Source organism: Chanodichthys erythropterus, chromosome 21 (genome assembly GCF_024489055.1).
Source record: "Chanodichthys erythropterus isolate Z2021 chromosome 21, ASM2448905v1, whole genome shotgun sequence".
Lineage (NCBI taxonomy): Eukaryota > Metazoa > Chordata > Actinopteri > Cypriniformes > Xenocyprididae > Chanodichthys > Chanodichthys erythropterus.
The window spans coordinates 32,750,640-32,770,993 of NC_090241.1; the positions used below are offsets into that span (position 1 = coordinate 32,750,640).

Genomic DNA, 20,354 nt, shown 5'->3' on the forward strand with positions numbered 1-20,354 from the left:
TGACCATTATTAGTTGTATCAAATCCATTCAATGTTATTCTACAAGATCTTGAGGAACAACTTCCAACACAGGCTCAATAGAGATGAAAGCGCAGTTCTACATGGTACACGATGCTCTAATGTGCCTTGAACATGAAGGACTTGACCCCGGATTTTATTCTGTCTGGCTAAGCAGCTCTGTTATATGAAACACTCCATAGTAGCCTGCCTTGCTTCAAATGTTGTAACTGGGTGTTATTAGCAGGTCCTGGCATGCAAACACTGACAGTGGCCAAGCAAAATCCAGTCTCCTACTACGTGCATATTTAAAAGCATTGGAAATATTGAAAGCAGACAGAGTCTGACCAAATGACACTGGCATATGGTACCCAACAATTCCCAATTCTCTTCTTCCCCATCGGAAATGCACTATGCAAAGCTACTAAAATAATCTCCCTTTGATTAATCCATGAAAAATGGAGGTAGGGGCTGATGGGAAAGGCTTTTTGCACTCAGAGTATCCAGGAGCAATTATCCAGAGACATATTTATACACACGGATACAGTCAACATTGCCATTTTCGGAACAGTTCAGCTTTTTATGGAAAGTAAAATGAATCAGTGTTGAAATCCAATATAGGAGAACATCCAAAACCTGGAGACAGCAAGTTTATGTACATGTTGCAATACACAAGGAGACAACGTTGAGACAGTAAAACACAATAAATACAGGTAAAATTTGAAATTGATCAGAGTTTTGGATGAATTACCAAAATGGGTATCTGGAGTGTTATTAGGACAGAATTGAATATATATTCATTGATCTTCAAATGGGCCCAGATACTGCACCACTGAGACTTTCTTTTCAAACACCATGTTTCCAATTGAATTAAACTGGAGTGTTTTTGAGTTTCCAACGATATTGTTGGGGTTTCAAACTATACATTTCCAACAAACGGTACATTTATAAAATCAATACACTAACAACCAGCAATGCAGCGTTCTCAGCCTAACGGTCTGAACTCTCCAATTGTACATATACTGGCTGTGCTTCTCCTTGAATTGTTGAAGGCCTTTAACGGAATTACAAACTAATCAAAATGTCAAAAAGCGAGGGTAATGTAATCATCCAGACGTCTAGACGAGGTCTGTGTTTTTGTTCACCAGATGTTACTGAGAAAGCAGTGTAGGGACAATAGAGAAAGATCAGAGCTAAGCTTTCAGACTAACAATGATACATTTTTGAAAGTCAATAGACTTTGTGCTTTGCAATACTGTTTTGAATGAAGTGAGAGAGGAAATAGACCCGGTGTTGTTATTTGAAAAGTGTTACGACTTGAAAAGCACTTCAGAGTCCAGTATCTGTACAACTAGAGTGTCTGCATTTGAACTTGTATGACCGAGACTGCTTCCCAAAACGTTGACACTGTACACGAGTACTTTGATATATATTTTCCAACATAAAGATGTAACAAACATCCATATATAAAACGCTAAATAAGGCATTGCAAAGTGAACACAATAAGATAGATGTGATGAGAAAGAGGAAATGTCGTATTAGGTGAATCTGGCAAATTAAAAAGAGAAATAAAAGCAAAATAAATTACATTATGGTGTCACAAATAGTGTGACAAGGCAACAACAGCATGTTTTTTGAAGGTGACCATGATTTTTTTGTTTAGACAAGAAATATACAGTACAGGTTTACATAGGTCAAAATGTACAGGAAGTGACATGTGCAAGCGTGCGCATGCGTCCACACAAACACACAAACAAACAAGACAGAACACAATTACAGGTAAACATTCACCAAAAAGACTGTGCAAAAACGTTTTCACATCCGAAAACTGAAAAAAATGAGTAAGATGAGAAGGTGGAAAATGACTACTCCCACAAAAGAGAGACCCTGTTGCGATCGGGGGATAAAACAAGTTAAATTATCTCTGGTTATCAACTAGTGTGAAGTATTTCAAAAAAAAAAAAAAAACACTAGTGCTGATTTCTTTCTTTACATGCCCCCCCCCCCCCCCCCCCCCCAATATGAGACATACTGGCAAGGAAAAAAATAACATTGTTTGTGTGCTTGTAAACAAAAGTAACAGCAATATACAGCTAGTTAGATTTACATGTTTTCAAAAATCTCGGTAGGTTTTACTTTACAGTATTTTCAAATGAACCAGAGAAATGAAACCCATGAAGAGAACGAGATGGTCTGATGTCTTTCGGTCAACCCCATCAACCCACAGGGCTTTAGTGAATGCAAAAAAAAGGAGATTTGCAAAGATATTTTTATCTTATTTTTGGTGAAGAAATATATCACCCAAAACAACATTTTCTGGCGTCATTTACTCGTTTCCAAACCTGTGTGACTTGCTTTCAGGAGATGCACTTTTCCATTTAACAAAAGCACAATGACCAGGTTGGTCATTGTGCTTAGCAAGTGCTAAGGTCAAGGTCATTGTGCTAAGCTTTGTGCTTAGCAAGCTCCAAGAAGGACAAAAACACACAATGAAAGTAGTCCAAAATTAATTAAGTACTATATTCCCTGTCACACAATAGCTTTGCATGAGGAAAAGTAGTTTTATGGTGTAGTTGCATGGCTTGACAGCCACTTTATGCTTTCATTGTATGGAAAAGCGCAATGTGAGCACAATGCTTTTGCGCTCCACAGAAGAAAGTCACTCACACAAGTTTGAATGACATGACTAAATGATGACAGTGGACTATCCCTTAAAATTCACTAAAACACAGTTCTCAAAAACGCTTTGCGTCAGGCTTTTATTTTTGTATGCCCCTGTACCAAAACCTTTTAAAACAGAGTCTCATCTATGGCACTAACACTTCGCCCTTGGCCTTGCAGCACCCCCAAGTATATATAACCATCTATAAAAATGATTAGTACTATCCCAACGGGGGCACCTTATCAAAGCGACAATGTGGAAACGATACCAAAAACAGTAAGACAAACAAAACAAAAGATAACTCAATCTCAGGATTGTTCTTTGCCATCAACTTCAAGCCTTGCTCTTTTTGAGTTTCCATTGCACTCACCATGTTGCACTCATGCCATCTATAGCTTTGTAAAAGATTTAGGTTAAAATCTTCACTAAAATGAATACATAGCAGCAAGCAACTAAGAACAAAATACTGTGGTCCATCAAGAATGTATCAGACGCAGCACTGCTGGTAATCTACCAATGGGATGAGTGTTTCCTTTACATTATTCTGAGAAATGTTTCAAAACACGAATCTAGGCCTTACGCAACTAGAAGAGCATGATCCGAACCACCATTATGAACTGAGACTGCCGTCTGTTTTTTGCACAATACCAACATCCTACCACTTTCTGAGAATCTGCGAAAGATGCTAGTGAATAACACCTAATCGAGGGGGGAAAAATGCTGGGGTCACTAAGAGCGTTCTCAGTCAGTAGACAGAATCGTCTGAGTATCCATTCCCATGATGCAAAAGGAACACACTAACACCAATGATGATGTTGTCCCTTTGTAGGACCTCTGAGCGTTTGCATGCTTCAAGTGTCTATTTCTTTAGCACACACCCAGAAGGTAGAGTAGATGTCAGTGAAATTACAAGGGCAGATCTATAAACAATACATTGATAATCAAAGTCCTATACACAAACTTTTACCGACACGACACACACAAAAGTACTGCGGCCCAAACGTGAGGATGCATTCTAGTCTCCACCGTCACACGGGCCTTGAGCATCTTGCTCAGGTTCCTCTCCCATTTCGTTTTTTTCCTTTTCTTCAGTACTTTTATCCTCAGAAGGATCTTTTATATGGTCAGAAGGATCTTTGACCAGAGCCAAATTTACATCATGTCCATCTTCTTCCATTCCGCCCTCTTGGCTCTTTCGTTCGGGTGTCTGTTCGACTTTAACCCCCTTCGATTCCTCGCCGTCCATCTGCACACCAACGTTCCCGCTTCCCTCCACCGGTCCTTCCTCCCTGACCTTCTTCCTCTTTCTCTTAGGGCTGCCCGTGCTGTCTGCTGCAGGCATAGCGGGCAGCGCCATTATACTGCCTGGTGGCAAGAACATATGCGGATACAACAAACTATGCGACATTCCCGGGATTAGAAAGGGGTTAAAGGTCAAATGGCTGCCGGTGCTTGTGATGCTACTACTACTGCTGCTAGTGGCCGCAGCCGTAGACACCGAAGCAGACACTTTCTTCTCTTCCCCTCCTTGCTTTGTGTCCTCCTTATTCCAGTTCTCCGTGCTCATCGGAGAGCTCGCGTTATCCTGCTGAGGTACAGTATCCGAACTATCCGCCGGGCTTGAGGTTGAGGTTACGGTTGCAGAGTTCGTAGAAGTCACGCTCGCTGTAGTGGAGGATGCGGTTGCGGTGGATGTAGTGGATGTCGCCGTGGACAGCGACTGACTCATCATTCCACTCATGTGAGCGCTATACATAGGGGGCTGCACGGCCGCCATGCCGTGGAGCATCATGGGCAGCATGCCGAGTCCGTTCTTGGCATCATCTCCTGATGATACGGCAGTGGCGAAACCATGAGGAAAGCCCATGATACCGGTTAGCGGGATGCCAGGGACATTGCGGAGATTGGGTAAACTAACCAGATCCATACTGCTAATAAGCCCACCGTTCATGAAGAGAGGACCCATGCCAGAGGGGAGCTCGGGGGCTTTGGGCATCTCGCTGCGGGGTCGCCTGCCTCTTCTGCGTGGACCGGGATCCCGACACACAGGTCCAGTGAGGATGCGTGTGAATTTGCCCTCCGGTAGAAAACCCTGGGATATGAAAACAGTAAGTGTTAAATTAATTCAGTACATCAAAGGTTGTATTAATAAGGTATATGTTAAATATGGACATTTATGACAAAGTTTAAAGATAATTAGATTTAATTAATTACTATTCTTGATTCTGATTGGTCAATTGCAGAATTCATAAACTTGAATGGATTTCAGTGAAATACACTGACACTCAAGCAGATAAGTTTTTTTCAATCATAACAACACTTTAAATTATAAAACTAATAATTTTTTAATTATTTATATAACAAATTTAGACTTACCCTACTTACCCTAATAACATATTAATATAAAATAGAGTATTGCAGACTATAGCATAGACTACTACAGACATCCTTATGAGGGATTTCATGCTGATGACATGAACACAAAATCTGTGAAATGTTATCAAAGAGATTAGCAGACATTTAGCAAATGCTTTTTATTCAAGCCAAACTATAAGTATTTTGTGGTGCTTGAGAAAGACTGATCTTATTACGATTCTGTCTCAACTCTACTCTGAATCTTTAAACTTAGGATATGTTCAGTTATATTGTATTAAACTACATATTCCCATGTGGCTTCAGTGCAACAGCCTCTGATCCACAGCTTGCAGTTTCCAGTTTCTTTCTAGACGGAATATATATGACTCACTGAATGCTTCACCACGTCTGCCCAATCAGGAGCCACAGAGTATTCTGAATTTGCGTCCAGCCATCGGGAGAGTTCTTTAATGGCTGGAGCCATAGCGCCTCCAAGCTGCAACCAGAGGAATTGTATGATTAAAATTCAATTAAATCAAACTGAAGAAAAAAAAAATGGTATGCATGTTTTTGTTACCCTGCGGCCTGTGTTTCTGTGTACTACTGGGACTCTCTCCTCTCCAGTTAGAGAGCTGACGTCGAGTTTGGTGGGGTCTTTGCAGCGATGCCTTCTCTGCTTTGGACGCTCCAAGAAACTGTGCAACATGCTCACATTCTGAGACTAAGAAAGATGTACAATATAAATAAGGTTATAGTAATGTGTTAAACGTCAATTATATTATTTATATTAAGGTGTATACAAGCTGTATACAATAAACATTCACATTCAGGATCACTTCAAATGTCTTTCTGGATGAATAAATAGTGTTGTCAACCTTTTTTTAAAGCACCTTAAAGTACACAAAAATAAAGAGACTATACCATTAAAGTCAACATGAAACAGCAATTGCATCCAATTTAGTTGTAATGTGAAGTACTACTAAGAAATGTACTAATTTTATCAATGGGAATTTAATGAATCGTGTAAACTAGGGAATAATGTGCATGGAATTATGCCCAATAACAAAAGCAATTTGAATGAATTCAGAAAGAGGGTCAATTTTCATTTCATCTTGTCTATAAACAAGAATATTTTTAATTTTCAAACCAATGTGCCACAGAAATATTACTTTTTAGTCTAATAAAACTAACCGATGGAAAAGCGGAAAGCTCCATGTTGTAGTTGGGGTTTTGTCTGAGCCATTCCATTAGGCCTTTATTGGCCGCTTCCCTGTCCACGCTCACATTCAGGGCCTCTGAGGCTGGAGAAGGAGCTGGAGAGGGTGCTGGAGGGTGAGTAGGAAGTGTAGTTGGGGTGGATGGAGGGCATTCTGACTGAGAGGATGTTGAGGACACAACAGGCTGGCTGATGCTCTCTGACCCACACTGTGTAATATACAAAGATAAATACAACAATAGACAGTTATATTAATAATTCATATTTATTTGTAGTAAAATTATTATTAATACATTAAATTATTAATATTAAATATATTAAATAATATTAAAATATATTACATAATATTAAATATATTTATTAATAATATTAAATCAATAATAAATAGTATTAAATTAATATTAACTATTTAAATTAATTATTTTTTTTTAGTGTCATATCAGCATCAAAGGCTATTTTCATGGCAAGATTAAAGTTTAAAATAAAAGTTTCTTTTAAAATAAGCTTAAAAAAAAAAAAAAATCACAGTAATTCATATTTAAATGTATTCCTGGTAAAATGTTTGAAAAAACATCAAAAAAAGTACTTTCTGGAAAATGCCATCTTAATAGTGATATATACTTTTTACTCCAAAAAGCACAAAAAAGCAACATAAAAGCAGCCCATACGACTTCTGATGAAGACTTTAATCTTTGCTGGTGCCTTTTTTTTCTTTCTTTCTTTTTTTTTTTACTTTTTTGAGCTTGGCAAGATAAATGACCATCCACTTTCTTTGAAGAAGAGAGCAGTAGATTCTGCCAAAAATCTGCTTTTATGCTTCACAAAACAAATACTATGAAGCTAGAATGACATGGGGACATTTTCCCCATTTTTTGTGTGTCCTACTGTATCCATTTCAGTGATATGTGGTTCCACAAACCTGTTGTTCAGGCAAGTTCATGGCTCGTCCCTTCATAAAGCTGAGATCAGGAGTCTCTACATTTCTTCTTCGTCCTCTCCTCCGTCTCAACATTGAATCATCACGACGAAGACTGCCGTTGACAATCTGCCCTGTGACAGGGTGAATCAAACCAGCCTGCAAAATGCCAGCCATATCTAATCCCAGTGAGCCTTGTATGGAGCCTATCCCGGTTATTTTGTGGGGCGCTGACTGGACAGTGTGGCTCATATGACTGATTGGCCCACTGTCTCCACCAACTGTTAGCTCTGTTGGTTTGGAGAGGTCAATAGCAGTATCTTGCCAGCCATTAAGGAGGAGAGTGTTAGCACGATGAGGCACGGCAACCTGAATCTTTTCTCCAAGATGACTTGGTTTGGCAAGAACTTCTGCCTCGAATTCAAACCCACGTCTGGGACGTTTGAGCTCAGGGAGAAATGCTGGGGCAACTAACCTCTCCTGTTGGGACAAGAGTTGTAAATACATACAAACATATAAATGTATATATAAATGTATATTATATATATATATATATATATATATATATATATATATATATATATATATATATATATATATATATATATATATATATATTATATATACACACACACACACACACTCACTACATTTTTAATGACTTTTCCATGACATCTCATTAATTTCCATCACTTTTCAGGCCTTGTAATCACACTTTGGAAATTCTTTGATGTTTACAGGTTTTCATTTATTTTATTTCCAAAACTTGCTTTGAATTTAAGACATTTCAATACTTTTTAAGGGTTTGCAGACACCTTGAAAAACATCCTGTCTGTGGATGTGATCTTACCTTTGGTAAGTGGGATACTGTGTGTGGGAGGTTGAAGTTAAGGCTCTGAGATATAGGCATTCTGGTAGGCAGAAATCCTGCCCTCTGGTGGGCACTACTGGGCATGCAAGTGTTAGCCAATGCGGTGGGAGACTCGTACTGTTGACTAGAGGAAGGCCACTTCCCCTTTAAGATGGTATGGCAGATACTGTCAATACGGTTGATGATCACCCTGTCCTGTAGACAGCAAAAACACAGAGAGTATATGAAATGGGTCAAACTACATGTCTAGTGGTATGCTGTGGGCTGAAATCAATTTCAAGAAAAAATGTTCTGTAGAATATCCATTATCTATTTTCAGTATAACTAATTAATAAAACATGGTAAAAGATAATACAAGCAGGAAACAATCACTAACATGACAATACCTTAGGCCACTCTGAGAAGGAGAAGAGTGCTTTCTCCTGTAAAAGCTGAGCAATGGTTGGTTCCCTTATTTCATGGACATTGTCTGCCATCTCACACATGGGCAGCGCAAACCGTGGTGCATCAACATCTCCCAATAATGCTAAAAAGAGAAATCAATATTAAAAGCATGCTGTGAAAGAAAGAGACTAAATAAAACTGCCTTTCTTTCTTTTTTCATTTGGGTTTTAAAACATAGTGAGAAACAATCATTCATCAGCATGTAATTTGTCTGAATAAGTTGGCCAAGTAACACAGCACAGAAAATAGTAAGTATTCCATAAACCAAATCGGTTTTGTGTTCATCAACAATTAGAATTTTTTTTTAATAATTCAACAGTCAGGGGTCAATTATTCCGCATATATAATATTTTTGTCCTAAGACAGTTTCATCCCTAAAACTGGTCTTATGGTAACAAACAAGTGAGCTTAAAACTCAAGTTAGTTTCCTGGTCTAAACCTGTTCAAGCTGATCTGGTTTTCTAGTTTTTGGACACTTGGTCAGATTTGGAGAACAGCTGTCCAATAATTTAACCAGGCTGAACACCAGCTTGGCCAGGCAAGAGGATCAGCAAGACCAGCTTACACCAGCTAAGAAGAGCAAATGAGAAAGCGGTTTTTCTCCAAAATGGGAAACAGCCCAAACTGCCATTACTAGTTCTGGAAAAAAGGTAGCAAAGTATTAAGAAGCACAAATGTGGTCAACAGACCTGGAATTACTACATACGTCAGTATTCAACAGAATCAAGAACCAAACATAAAAAGGTAGAAAGCTGAAGTCTACAGCCACAATACCTGGTGTCTTTGCACCTTCGTCTTTTATCTTGTCCTTTACATCCAAAACCTCAGTCTGCTCAAGGTGAGGGGTCTGCGTAGTGCTGTCTGGCTCAGGCTTCACATCTGAAACCACTGGATCCATGAGGAACTCTTGTTTTGGGACTGCATCAAGGACTGGAGATACAGAGGTGTCAGGTAAAGTAGTTGGAGATGATGGGAGTGAAGAAGGCAAAGGGTAATCTGTTGAGAGGGTAGTGTTAGTTAGATTGCACTCTTCTATTGGCTCTGACAGTTCTTTGCAGGATTCTTCAGAGGGTTCTTCCACTAAGTGCTGTTCAGCTGCGTCTTGATGAAACCCTTCACAAGGTTCCTGCAGTGTCTCGTCACAAGTCAAATCATAAGACTCCTCTAAAGGCACTTTTTCTGGCTCTCTTAGAGGCTTTACGTAAGATTCTTCCAAGGCCACTTCACAAGGATCTTTCAAGTCTCCTTCATTGGAATCATCAAATGTCACCTTGCAGTCCCCTTTCTGGGATTCCTCAAAACAATTTTCCCTTGGAGACTCTATTGAAGGCATCTTGTCAATTTCATCTTGAGAATCCTTAGTCTTCGAACTGTCTGGAGAAAGGTCTTCTTTCTCAAAATGGAACCCTATGCTTTCAGCTCCTTCTCCTGGACTGGGAACGCCATGTGTAATGTTGGAATCGCTAAGCTTGTCCTCTTGATCCTCGCTAATGGGATCAGCCTGGTCAAGACTCACATCCGGGAGACCAAGAGGTGGTGGAACAAATTCTGGAAGACTGGCTGATAGATCTGTCTGATCCACAGATGTCTCTCCAACATTAAGGTCTTTGAACAACATAAAGCTCGGTGCCAGTGGCTCGACAGGGTTGCTTTGAGAGTCCGAACTGGGCATGCTCAAACAGTCGGTTAGCGTTTCATCACCCTCCCGTCCATCATCTGGCTGAGGAGCATCCAGAAAGCTGGGTTCTAAAGCTTGTGCTCCCAAAATGGGATCAGTCTCGTTGAACATGTCAGAAGTTTCAACATGGTCTGAGCTTTCCCATGGAGTTTGAAGTTCATCGAGTTCCACAGAAGGAGCCATTAAGCCAGTCTCCTCTGAGGACCCTTGCTCTCCCACCAGAACATCGCTGCGAAGTTTTCCAGCTATGGAGTCCGCCATGTCTCCTTGAGCCCCATTTAGCTCCCCTTGCACACCATATGAATTTAGCATATTCTGCCCACCTGTTGCAGAATTGAACGGGAATCCATTGAAGGCCTCTTTACCAGATTTGCTATGTAGTGTGTCTGATGTCAAGCCTTCATGTTGTAAAGACCCCAACTCCAATGAGTCATCCAATGGAGGGCAGTCCAAAAATCCATCTCTGTTTCCTGTACCTATCCCCAGGGAACTTCCTGGCTCTGACGCCACCACATCTGTGGGCTGGTGATGCCCATGAGTATGGACAAGTTGTGTTGGCGTGTGGGGTGAAGGTGTGTGGTGATACTCCGGAGGTTGTGGGGACTGACAATGTCCGAGGTTGGCATCATACAAGCAGCAATGATGGTGGGGCAAGCCTGGGACTGGATATCTGTGGTTTTCTTTATGAACATAGTTCCGATGGGCCTCCAGGAAGGATAGTTGTGGGTCATTGAGGATGTAGAAGTCAGTTCGACTCAAGCCATGCTTAGCGACACCAATGAGAAGATCACGGTCGTGTTTGCCACACTCCCACCAGACAGGCAAGTACAGACTAGGGCGACAAAGCTGCAGTCGTGACCCCAGGAGTGGGTGCCGCAATACTTGTTCGCGGACCTTTCTCAAAAGCTCGATACGGTATAATGTTCGGGCAGCTCGCTCTTCTGTAATGGGTTCCACCAACAGCGAAGGATCAACGGTACCTACACAAGACAAGAATTTGTATATACATTATGACAGAATGAGCTGTTATTAATCTTCTCATCAAACTATCAACTCTAATATCCATTTTACCTTCATCTTTTCTAGGAGGTAGTCTACATGCAGTGCGACACATTGAAACAAAACTGTGGAAATATCTCTCCAAGCTTTCGTCTGTCTTCCTCTCCAATCGAGCAAGGGCACGAAACTGGCCCCAGTCAAAGGTTTTCTTCTCTGGGTCATACACTACTCCAAACGAGGACACTGTGCGATAGAAGTCAGCTTGTTCACGACGTGTCCACCTGTGTTAAAGGCAATATGTTATCTCACCAGAACATAAACCTTAAAATCTGTCTGAATTAACAGATTTTCAGCATACACTATTGTATTAACCTCTTACCTGATGCAGTACCAAAATACTATTCTTCCAATGTTCATCTTGACCTTGCAACACGTTTCACTGTTTATACTGTCCACCAGGATTTTATGCTAGCCTATTATCCTCTTAAGGGTTTGCTGTTGTTGCTACTGCTAACTACTCAGCCTTCTGAAAGCCCAGTATAATTAGTCTGGTTTCAGGTTCACTTCACCTCAATCAGGAGTTTTAAAAACATCAAGATAGGGTGCATTGTAATTGATTTTTTTAATGTGACGGTATCTTAAAATCACAATGCTCTGGTGGGATGCTCAAAAACAGCGCAGCTGTGATGTTTTAAAGTAAATGCATTAAAAGGAAAAAATTCTCAAAGAGAGTTTTATTGTGCTAACTGGCAAAGAAAAAAAATAAACAAAGAAAACCCTGAGATCTTGAGTGCTCATTTATCATGATGCCAACACTTGCATTTTTTGAAAAACAAACAAACAAACAAAAAAAAAAAGACAGATTATAAAATTTCATCTTAATTTGATAAAATGACTAAACAATAAAACTGCCGCCAGATGACCTACCTTCGTTGCCACTCCAAAAAGAGCGGGTCAGGCTCAGTTGTGCAGTGCCTAAACTCTCCAATTTGCCATGCCACAGGTGCAATTCCATCGTGTAAGAGGAAATCATGACGAAGCGGCTCACGCCGTGTGTAACGCTGATATGCAGTAATGAGGCGGCGTAGACGTGCTGTAAGAGCCGAGCCTGCCGGCCACTGTATCCGCCCCTGTTCCATCATCTCTGTAATTAGGTCTCCTGCGAGAGATGCTACAAAGCCCCCTTTAAAAGAAATGGTACTTTAGACTCAACCTGACGTAAGATCATCTTAAGGGGCGGTCACATTAGGTACTGTGTTGGGATGTTGGGATTCATAGGGATGCAAATGTACTTCAATAATAATAATAATAATAAAAAACGCCTTTTGTTGCATACTACTTTGTTTAGAGAACTCTGATATGTAATTTTTAAAATGATAATATCTGACCAATAGAGGATTCAAAATGACCTCCAGTCTGAAAATGGAAAAAAAAAAAAAAAAATTCTCAGCAGGGTCCAAAACAAAGACAAAAAGCTTTGGCAAGTAAATAAAACAGAGTTGCAGTCTGCATATGAGACGCAAATGGTCTACTAAGGATCAGTAGCTGTCATGTATCATTGAAGAAGGGTAGGATGTCGAAATGTTTATTGTCTTAAAACATCCGAACCTTCCAAAGATGAAGTGTTATTTCTGCAAGTAACAAAATGTCCTCATATTTGGCACAAATATACAAGAGAATGCAAAATATTTATTTATAGTGTAAAAATATTTATGGCTGATAAATTTTCTAAATTTATCCAGTATTAGAAGGTGTTAGAAAAGTAAGTAATTTAGAATTTATTCAAAATAGAATATCCTGTTGTTTAAGTTTGATGTGGGGTGCAAAATTCTTTGCATGCAGAAAAGCTAGTGTGACCACCCCTTAACAGTACTAACAAACAATTAAAGGTTCAGTTACAACAGTAACAGTTACATTTCAAAACATACATGCATGAATGAATAAATACACAAGCGAGGTTTCAATACCTGTCACCGTAGTGTCATTTTTCCCTGTTTCTTCTGACATGGGCTCCTCCTTTGTAAAAGAAAAACTTAATTTAATTTAACATTCTGAGCATTTGGTTATAACGCCTAGCCAAATTCCTCTGACCTCATATTCTTTTGACTTCCTATTATTACCTTGATCTCTACTTTCTCTTCTAATTCCTCAGACTTCATGTCGTTTTCCTCTTTAATTTCATCACTCTTGCTGATACTGCACGAGAAGAAATGTGTGTTTATGGTTGTATGGTTGAGTCAAAAGGTGCAATTGGTATATTCCCACATCCAGCTACATTATCTCAGCTGCTCATTTCAAATGATATTACCTATCAGGTGCATCTGAAGCAGTTTCTGCTCCACCTTGTTCTACCGTCAGTGCAGTGACATCAGGCATTCCCACCCGCTCCAAGAAGCACAGAGCAGGGTCTGCACGCATGGCATTATACCGCTCATACCCTACATGGGACACAAGGACAAGTAAGGACATGATGAAAGCAATAGGAAATCAATAGGAACCATATGGACATTTAAAAGCATTTAAAAAGATGTTTTAAATGTGTTCAAATGCATCACATCTCTGCTAAAAATTTTAAAAATGACCCGTATATATTTGTGTCTGCACAGATTTCCATTGCTATATTGCATATGCATGAGAATTGTATCACAAAACTGGGTGTGACGGTTGCACTCATTCGTCTATGATGATGTCTTACCATGTTTGTGAACTCCAATAAGCAGCGATTTATCTGCCTCAGCATCCCACCATATAGTAGGGATCTCAATGTAGTCGATATCAGGCAGTGTTACCTCCAGTTTACTGCAGCAAACACAGATCCTTACATATTAGGCCACTCTACAATGACATCTGTTTTATACAGAACTCTGAGTATTCATGAGGTTAAAATGGATTGTGGGTCATGTAGTACCTGGCTGGGATCCCTTCAAGAGCCTGATCAGCAGCCTCCCCCAGCACTTCAACCTTCAGATAGTACAGCATCCGCACCCTCAGTAGCACCCTGTTCATGACAGGATACATGATGATCACACAATTACAACTTGTATATAAATTGCAATATGTCTGATCTCATAACACTGTACTGAAATAATAACAAATATATTTTTGTATGACTGGCAGGATGTAGGAAAATGTTAATTATGCACCATGATTATAGTACTCACTATTTATGTAGGTATAACCAGGGTGCAAAAACTACTTTTGCTACACTGACATTGAATGCATACTAACGTTACAATATCATACATGTTTATCTGCATGCATTACATACAGAATGTAATTTTGAAGATGCTTGTATTCTTTATGAAGTTTTACTTGTTGCAGTGTTGTTTGAGGTGTTTCTTGTAGCTGTCATCCTGAAGCACGACCTCTGGGTTACAGTGGACCAGCCAGTCGGCATTCTTCAGCTCAGGTGGACTCAACTGGTTCTTCAGCTTCTTGCCTTTACGACCCCGTGGGACAGGAGCAGACAGACCTGGACAAGTGAAACGCAGGTATTTCATGATAAATATTTATGTTTTTTTAATGACTTTCTTTTTGGTCATTATGCAACGTAAAATATGTGAAAGCATTCACGATGTAACTATTTCAAAGTTTAAAAAAAAAGTTGTGGATGTATTTACTATTATATATGTGGACATATAAATAAGATTATTATTTACTTTTTTTAAATTATTACTGGTAAATTAATAAATTGAAACTAAATTAAAGTGACGGTCAATTTAATTATTAATTGAATTGGTAGAAATCAAATTAAACTGTTAATTTAGAATTTTTAAACAAAAGTATTATTTATTAATCAATGAATTAAGTATATTTAATTATTTTTTGCGTTTTTTTACATTTTAAAATTTTATAAAAAACCATTAAAAAAATCAGAGACCTGCACAAGTATGGTGCAATATTAATATTAATGTTAAAGATTCATTTATTGTTCTATTTACATGTCAATTGATTATAGCTAATCCTAAATAAAGTCATCCTAAAAGGAATTCATGCTAAACAAAATGACTGAGGGTGTGAACAAATCAATTAATAACCTGAGTGGTTTTGCAGTGCTTGATTATGTCCGTCTTTAGTGGGTGTGATCAGATCCCAGATGAAGCTCTTAATTTTGTCGTCTCCTTTATAATGGCGAACACAGTAGACCAGAAGAGCCCTGCACAGCACCTCCATGTCTCGCTCCGACAGGTGCCATTTAAAACGCCCATGATTGAGAATATCCTTCCAGCGACCCCACCTGTACAATCAACACAGACATTTCATCAGAATCTGAGATGTATAACTTGCAAACAGCCTAATTTATGGCTCCAATATTTATTATATGCTCTGTTTGAGCTGCAAATGAAATGACAGAAAATTTCCTTTAGGTTTTTTTGGAACAATACTTGTTTAAAAACAGCCATCTGATTAAAAGTCTGTTGTAGGGTAACAGAAGGTGACCCAGAGGGAATGAGTGGGCAGCCAAAAGCAAATGAAGCACTGACCCAAAAATAAGAAGGTTTTTCTCCACTCTGAAGCACTCTGCTCGGAGGTAGCGTCTGTTGCGATCGCTGAGACGTCTTGTGCGACAGGGACGTTCTTCTGAGTCGCTATCCAGTTCAGAGAACTCCATCAGTTCATCGTCCTCAAATGAATTATAGTGACGTGTCTGCTTCCGTACGCGAGGTGTGTCGATCACCAGACTCTCCTGGTAGAGACAGAGACATGAGTCAGAAGGTGTTGCCGTCTCAATATTTTTCTCCTTAAATGTCACCAATATGCAAACAGTCTAGAGCGCGCACATTCACTATCACACATTAATGCAAGCCATCTGTTTTGACTCAGCTGATATTCAAATGACCCCCCATTTTCTCTCTCTCTGGTGAAGTCTATGAGCTGATTCTCTGGCATTACACCACCTGAGTCACAGTGAGCTCACATGCAAAGCTGCAGCTTTTAAACCATCACGCTTTTTACCTTTTCTGCCTTGGAGTCAATTTCCAGTTCAGCAATTTTGGCCCACTTCTGCCAGAAGTTTGGATCATCCAGAGAGATGTCTGTACGGTTCCCTGAAGACACAAAGCTAGCCTGGAATTGGTAAACAATAAAGGATTATAAGCACTTATCAAGATAGATATCACATATGTCAAAGACTGTGTTTTACTTTTACATGACTTTTCTAGCTCATCTGCCATATTTACAAACAAAACAATTAGCGATACAAAGACAAAATGTTGATCATTAGATTTGATTCATAACACGTCTCAGTAAACATTTTTACAGAACTCAAAAGTACCAATCTGACAGTCGAAGACATTTATATAGAGAGATGGATTGTGGATGTGTAGACATGTACATGCACTACAGATCCAAAGTTTGTGGTCAGTAAGATTTTTTTTTAAGAAAATAGTACTTCGCAAGAATGCATTAAATTGATCAAAAGTGAGAGTAAAGACATTCATAATGAAAAGATTTCCATTTCAAAAAAATTCTGTTCTTAACTATCCATCAAAAAAAAAAAAAATGGTCATGGTTTCCACAAAAATATTAAGCAACTCAACTGTTTTCAAGACATAACAGAAATGTTTCTTGAGCAGCAAATCAGCATATTAGAATGATTTCAGCTTTGAGTCACAGGAATAAAGTATATTTTAAAATATAAAACAAAAAACAGATATTTTAAATTGTACAAATATTTCACAATATTATTGTTTTACTGTATTTTTGATCAAATAAAAGCAGCCTTGGTGAGCAGAAGATACCTTCAAAAACATTAAAAAAAAAAAAAAAAAACACTTACTGATCCCAAACCTTTAAACGGTAGTGTATACCGAAATGTATACCTTGGCAAAAGTTGATCCCTTCCCCTCAGACTGGATTGTGATGGTCTGTGTGCGTCGCTGCAGGATCTGATCAATATCCTCCTCGCAAAATTTAGAGCCCTCATCTTCCTCATCCATGAGGGCCCCATAAGCCCCCTTCCTGAGAAGATCTTCTACCTCCATCTTAGACAGTTGCTGAACCTGAAAGAGGAAGGTACAGTAATTAGCCAATCCTGTCCTAGTAAGTGTAGCAGTCATGGCATAAACTAAATATAACACTTCTGAGGAAGAAATACGATTTTTCAACTGATGTCTATGTGCCAACCGTGGTGTACTTTTCAATTACTGTGAGCCAAGGGTTCAAAATTAAAACTCAACAAACATAAGCAGCAAATTCGTCTGCAAAACATTCTTTAAAATAATCCTACTGAAACTGCTGTATTGAATTTATTTATTTATTTATTTTTTGACGTGAACAAACAAAATCAAAGATATACAGTCTCCTAAAAGCTCACTGGCAATTTCATTTCTAACAATTTTATCTCAGTGGAAAAAAAACGTAACTTTTTTACAGCAGGGATTCCAGACATTTTTTTGTCAGCTGAAACCCTTAGGCCTAAAATATTTATTTAAAGTTCCCTAGAGATTTTAAGTTAATATTTCAATAATTTAACATCACATTCATAATTACTGTACACTTGCTGTAATTTTTCATTTTTATGATTAGCTAAAGCTTTTCATCACCCCCAGGGGTTTACAGACCCTAGTTTTGGAAATATATAATTTTCTTTCTTTCTTTTTCTTTTTAGTTTAAGGCTGATACATTTAATCAATTCAACACTGGCAGATGTGAAAAAAAAAGATAAATGTTGTGGATCCCTCACCCCATTGAGACTGCCCTTGCGGTTGATGTCTTGCAGAACAGCCTTGTCCAATCCCAGTTTCAGACTGGCCTTGTCAAACATCTCCCTCTCGTATGAGTTTCGCGTGATAAGTCGATACACTTTCACTGCTTTGCTTTGACCGATCCGGTGGCAGCGAGCTTGAGCCTGTGGAATTCAAAGCATGTTTATAACAAAAATGATATTTGCGTTTTTTGGAAAGGCTTGTGTTGATAAAAGGTTTTTTATATATGGGATGGAAATCGCTAAAGGAAAGAGAGTCAGTTAAACGGTATATAAAAGATGCTGCGCATTCACCTGCAAGTCGTTCTGCGGATTCCAGTCTGAGTCGAATATGATACAGGTGTCGGCAGCAGTGAGGTTGATGCCTAGACCTCCTGCTCGTGTACAGAGGAGGAACACGAATCGGTCTGAGTCCACCTTACTGAATCGATCGATGGCAGCCTGCCGTAGATTCCCTCGAACTCTCCCATCAATCCGTTCGTATGTATACCTACATGCAACGTACAAATTTCAGATGAGAAGTAAATTCCTTTTTGCATTTACCCTACTCTTTCTCCATCATATTTTAGCCAGTTTTAGGGTATTTTAACTAGTTGCTTATTAGCATGCATATTACTAGAATATTGGCTGTTTATTAGTACATATTAAGCACATATTAATGCCTTATTCTGCATGACCTCATTCTACATTTTTAAACCTACCCAATACCTAAACTTAACCAACTACCTTACTAACTATTAATAAGTAAATTAGGAGTTTATTGAGGGAAAAGTCATAGTTAATAGTGAATATGTGTACTAAAGTGTTACCTTTTAGACCTACGTTTTGAAATATTGTGATGAATGTAATCATAAGAAGTCTCTTAAGCTCACTGACTGCTTTCATTTGATCTAAAAATACAGTAAAAAAATGTAATTACTGTGAAATATTATTACAATTTAAAATCACTGTTCTCTATTCGAATACATGCCAAAATGTAATGTATTCCTGTGATGTAAAGCTGAATTTTTAGCATCATTACTCAAGTCTTACTTCTTATTACTATCAAGGTTGTCAATTTAAACATTAATATCTTTCAAAAACATAAACCTTATTGTCCCCAAATGTATGAACAGTAGTGTACATTAAATGTACATAAATATTGTACTGAATAAAAAAAACTAGAGTAAACAAACAGTATTCATGGCCCAACTTATTCATTCACTGCAATATGAAGCATTTCTGAGGGAAGCAAAATAATTCTATGAAAAAGAAAACTTTTTTTTTTTCCCTTTGGAATGATGTAACAAGACATAGGATTCCCACGTTTTGACCAGTGAATTTCAGTTGAATTTTTTGAATGTTTTGGAAGCACATTTTAATGTCTTATTCTGCATGACCATATTCTACATCCCTTAATCCTACCCAATACTTAAACTTAACAACTACCTTACTAACTATTAATAAACAGTAATTAGGCAAAAGTTAATAGTTAATAGTTAGTTAAGGTGCAATATGTAAGATTTCTGTCCACTAGAGGTCGCAAGAGACCTATTCAAAACAAAGGCGTAGCTTGATGACGCCAAGTTTGAGCGCGGAATCTTGGCACATGTGGTCTTCACTTCAACAGATGGTGCAAAAGAATAGGGATAGGACTCAGGAAGAAATCATGTTCATGGATAAGATTAATAACTAGAGCTGTGACGGTAAGCATGACAACCGCGCCACCGCGGTCGTGGAGTGTCACCGGCGGTAGTGTGACGTCATATATAATATATATTTATATATCTCAGAGATCGCGTTAACTGAAAATATTCCGTCTTTAATGGAATTTTTTTAGCAGTGACGGAAAAAATCTGCAACCCGTCCGTCATTTTGACAGATTATGTAGTTTGTATGTAAGCTTGTTGTAATTCCCACCCCTGTCCAGTTGGTGGTGAGTGCGCTCTAGTGTGGCAGCAGACCACGAGTTCAGTCTCCAGAATAAAATGAAAGCGATGCACTTGATTACACAAAGACGAGCACCCAGTTTAAGTAAATTGTATAATGATAAAGTTACTTATAAATGCTTAGGCTACTTAATTTTTTATTTATTTTTTTCTTCATGACTATAAGTTAATGGTCAACGAATGGCTTTTCTGAGGTATAATGTTAGGTGACGTTGTTTTCAACACTGATTGAACTGACGTGATACAGATTTCGGTAAGCTACTGTATCTTTCAACATATATATATATTTTTTTCATTCATGTTTATTTCATTCTGTAGTAAAGAGGGAAGGATGATCGCTTTCACTCACAATCCGTGACAAGAGTTGAAGATGAAAACTGAAAGTGACGCAGCTTGTCTTTCATCAACTTTCTTTTCATAGTATAAATAAATGCAAGCCTATTCCTATTTGCTTATTCTGTAAGTTCGTAAATAAAATGTCTTATAATTAAATAACAACATTAATAACAAACCCCGCAAAATTTGCCACCGTCACAGCCCTATTTATAACGTTACTGTAGTATGAAGCAGAGCAGGAGCGAG

General features: G+C 38.5%; 1 protein-coding gene across 3 annotated transcripts in view; it reads right to left on the reverse strand.

The window, feature by feature from the left end:
- Window positions 1-2,034: 2,034 nt before the first annotated feature.
- The window catches only part of chd6 (chromodomain helicase DNA binding protein 6), a 46,074-nt gene continuing 27,754 nt past the window's right edge, over window positions 2,035-20,354 (reverse strand). For all 3 annotated transcript variants that reach the window (XM_067372590.1, XM_067372589.1, XM_067372591.1), the window contains 22 exons: window positions 18,139-18,334; window positions 17,824-17,988; window positions 16,961-17,140; window positions 16,095-16,205; window positions 15,623-15,825; window positions 15,176-15,375; window positions 14,451-14,610; window positions 14,047-14,136; window positions 13,834-13,937; window positions 13,447-13,576; window positions 13,259-13,334; window positions 13,106-13,154; window positions 12,066-12,321; window positions 11,211-11,419; window positions 9,236-11,119; window positions 8,404-8,543; window positions 7,997-8,212; window positions 7,150-7,626; window positions 6,206-6,439; window positions 5,592-5,735; window positions 5,406-5,510; window positions 2,035-4,751 (listed from right to left, as the gene is read on the reverse strand). In XM_067372590.1, coding sequence (XP_067228691.1) covers window positions 3,675-4,751; window positions 5,406-5,510; window positions 5,592-5,735; window positions 6,206-6,439; window positions 7,150-7,626; window positions 7,997-8,212; window positions 8,404-8,543; window positions 9,236-11,119; window positions 11,211-11,419; window positions 12,066-12,321; window positions 13,106-13,154; window positions 13,259-13,334; window positions 13,447-13,576; window positions 13,834-13,937; window positions 14,047-14,136; window positions 14,451-14,610; window positions 15,176-15,375; window positions 15,623-15,825; window positions 16,095-16,205; window positions 16,961-17,140; window positions 17,824-17,988; window positions 18,139-18,334 — 6,406 coding nt within the window. In that variant the 3' untranslated portion in view covers window positions 2,035-3,674. The remainder of the gene's footprint in view (window positions 4,752-5,405; window positions 5,511-5,591; window positions 5,736-6,205; window positions 6,440-7,149; window positions 7,627-7,996; window positions 8,213-8,403; window positions 8,544-9,235; window positions 11,120-11,210; window positions 11,420-12,065; window positions 12,322-13,105; window positions 13,155-13,258; window positions 13,335-13,446; window positions 13,577-13,833; window positions 13,938-14,046; window positions 14,137-14,450; window positions 14,611-15,175; window positions 15,376-15,622; window positions 15,826-16,094; window positions 16,206-16,960; window positions 17,141-17,823; window positions 17,989-18,138; window positions 18,335-20,354) is intronic.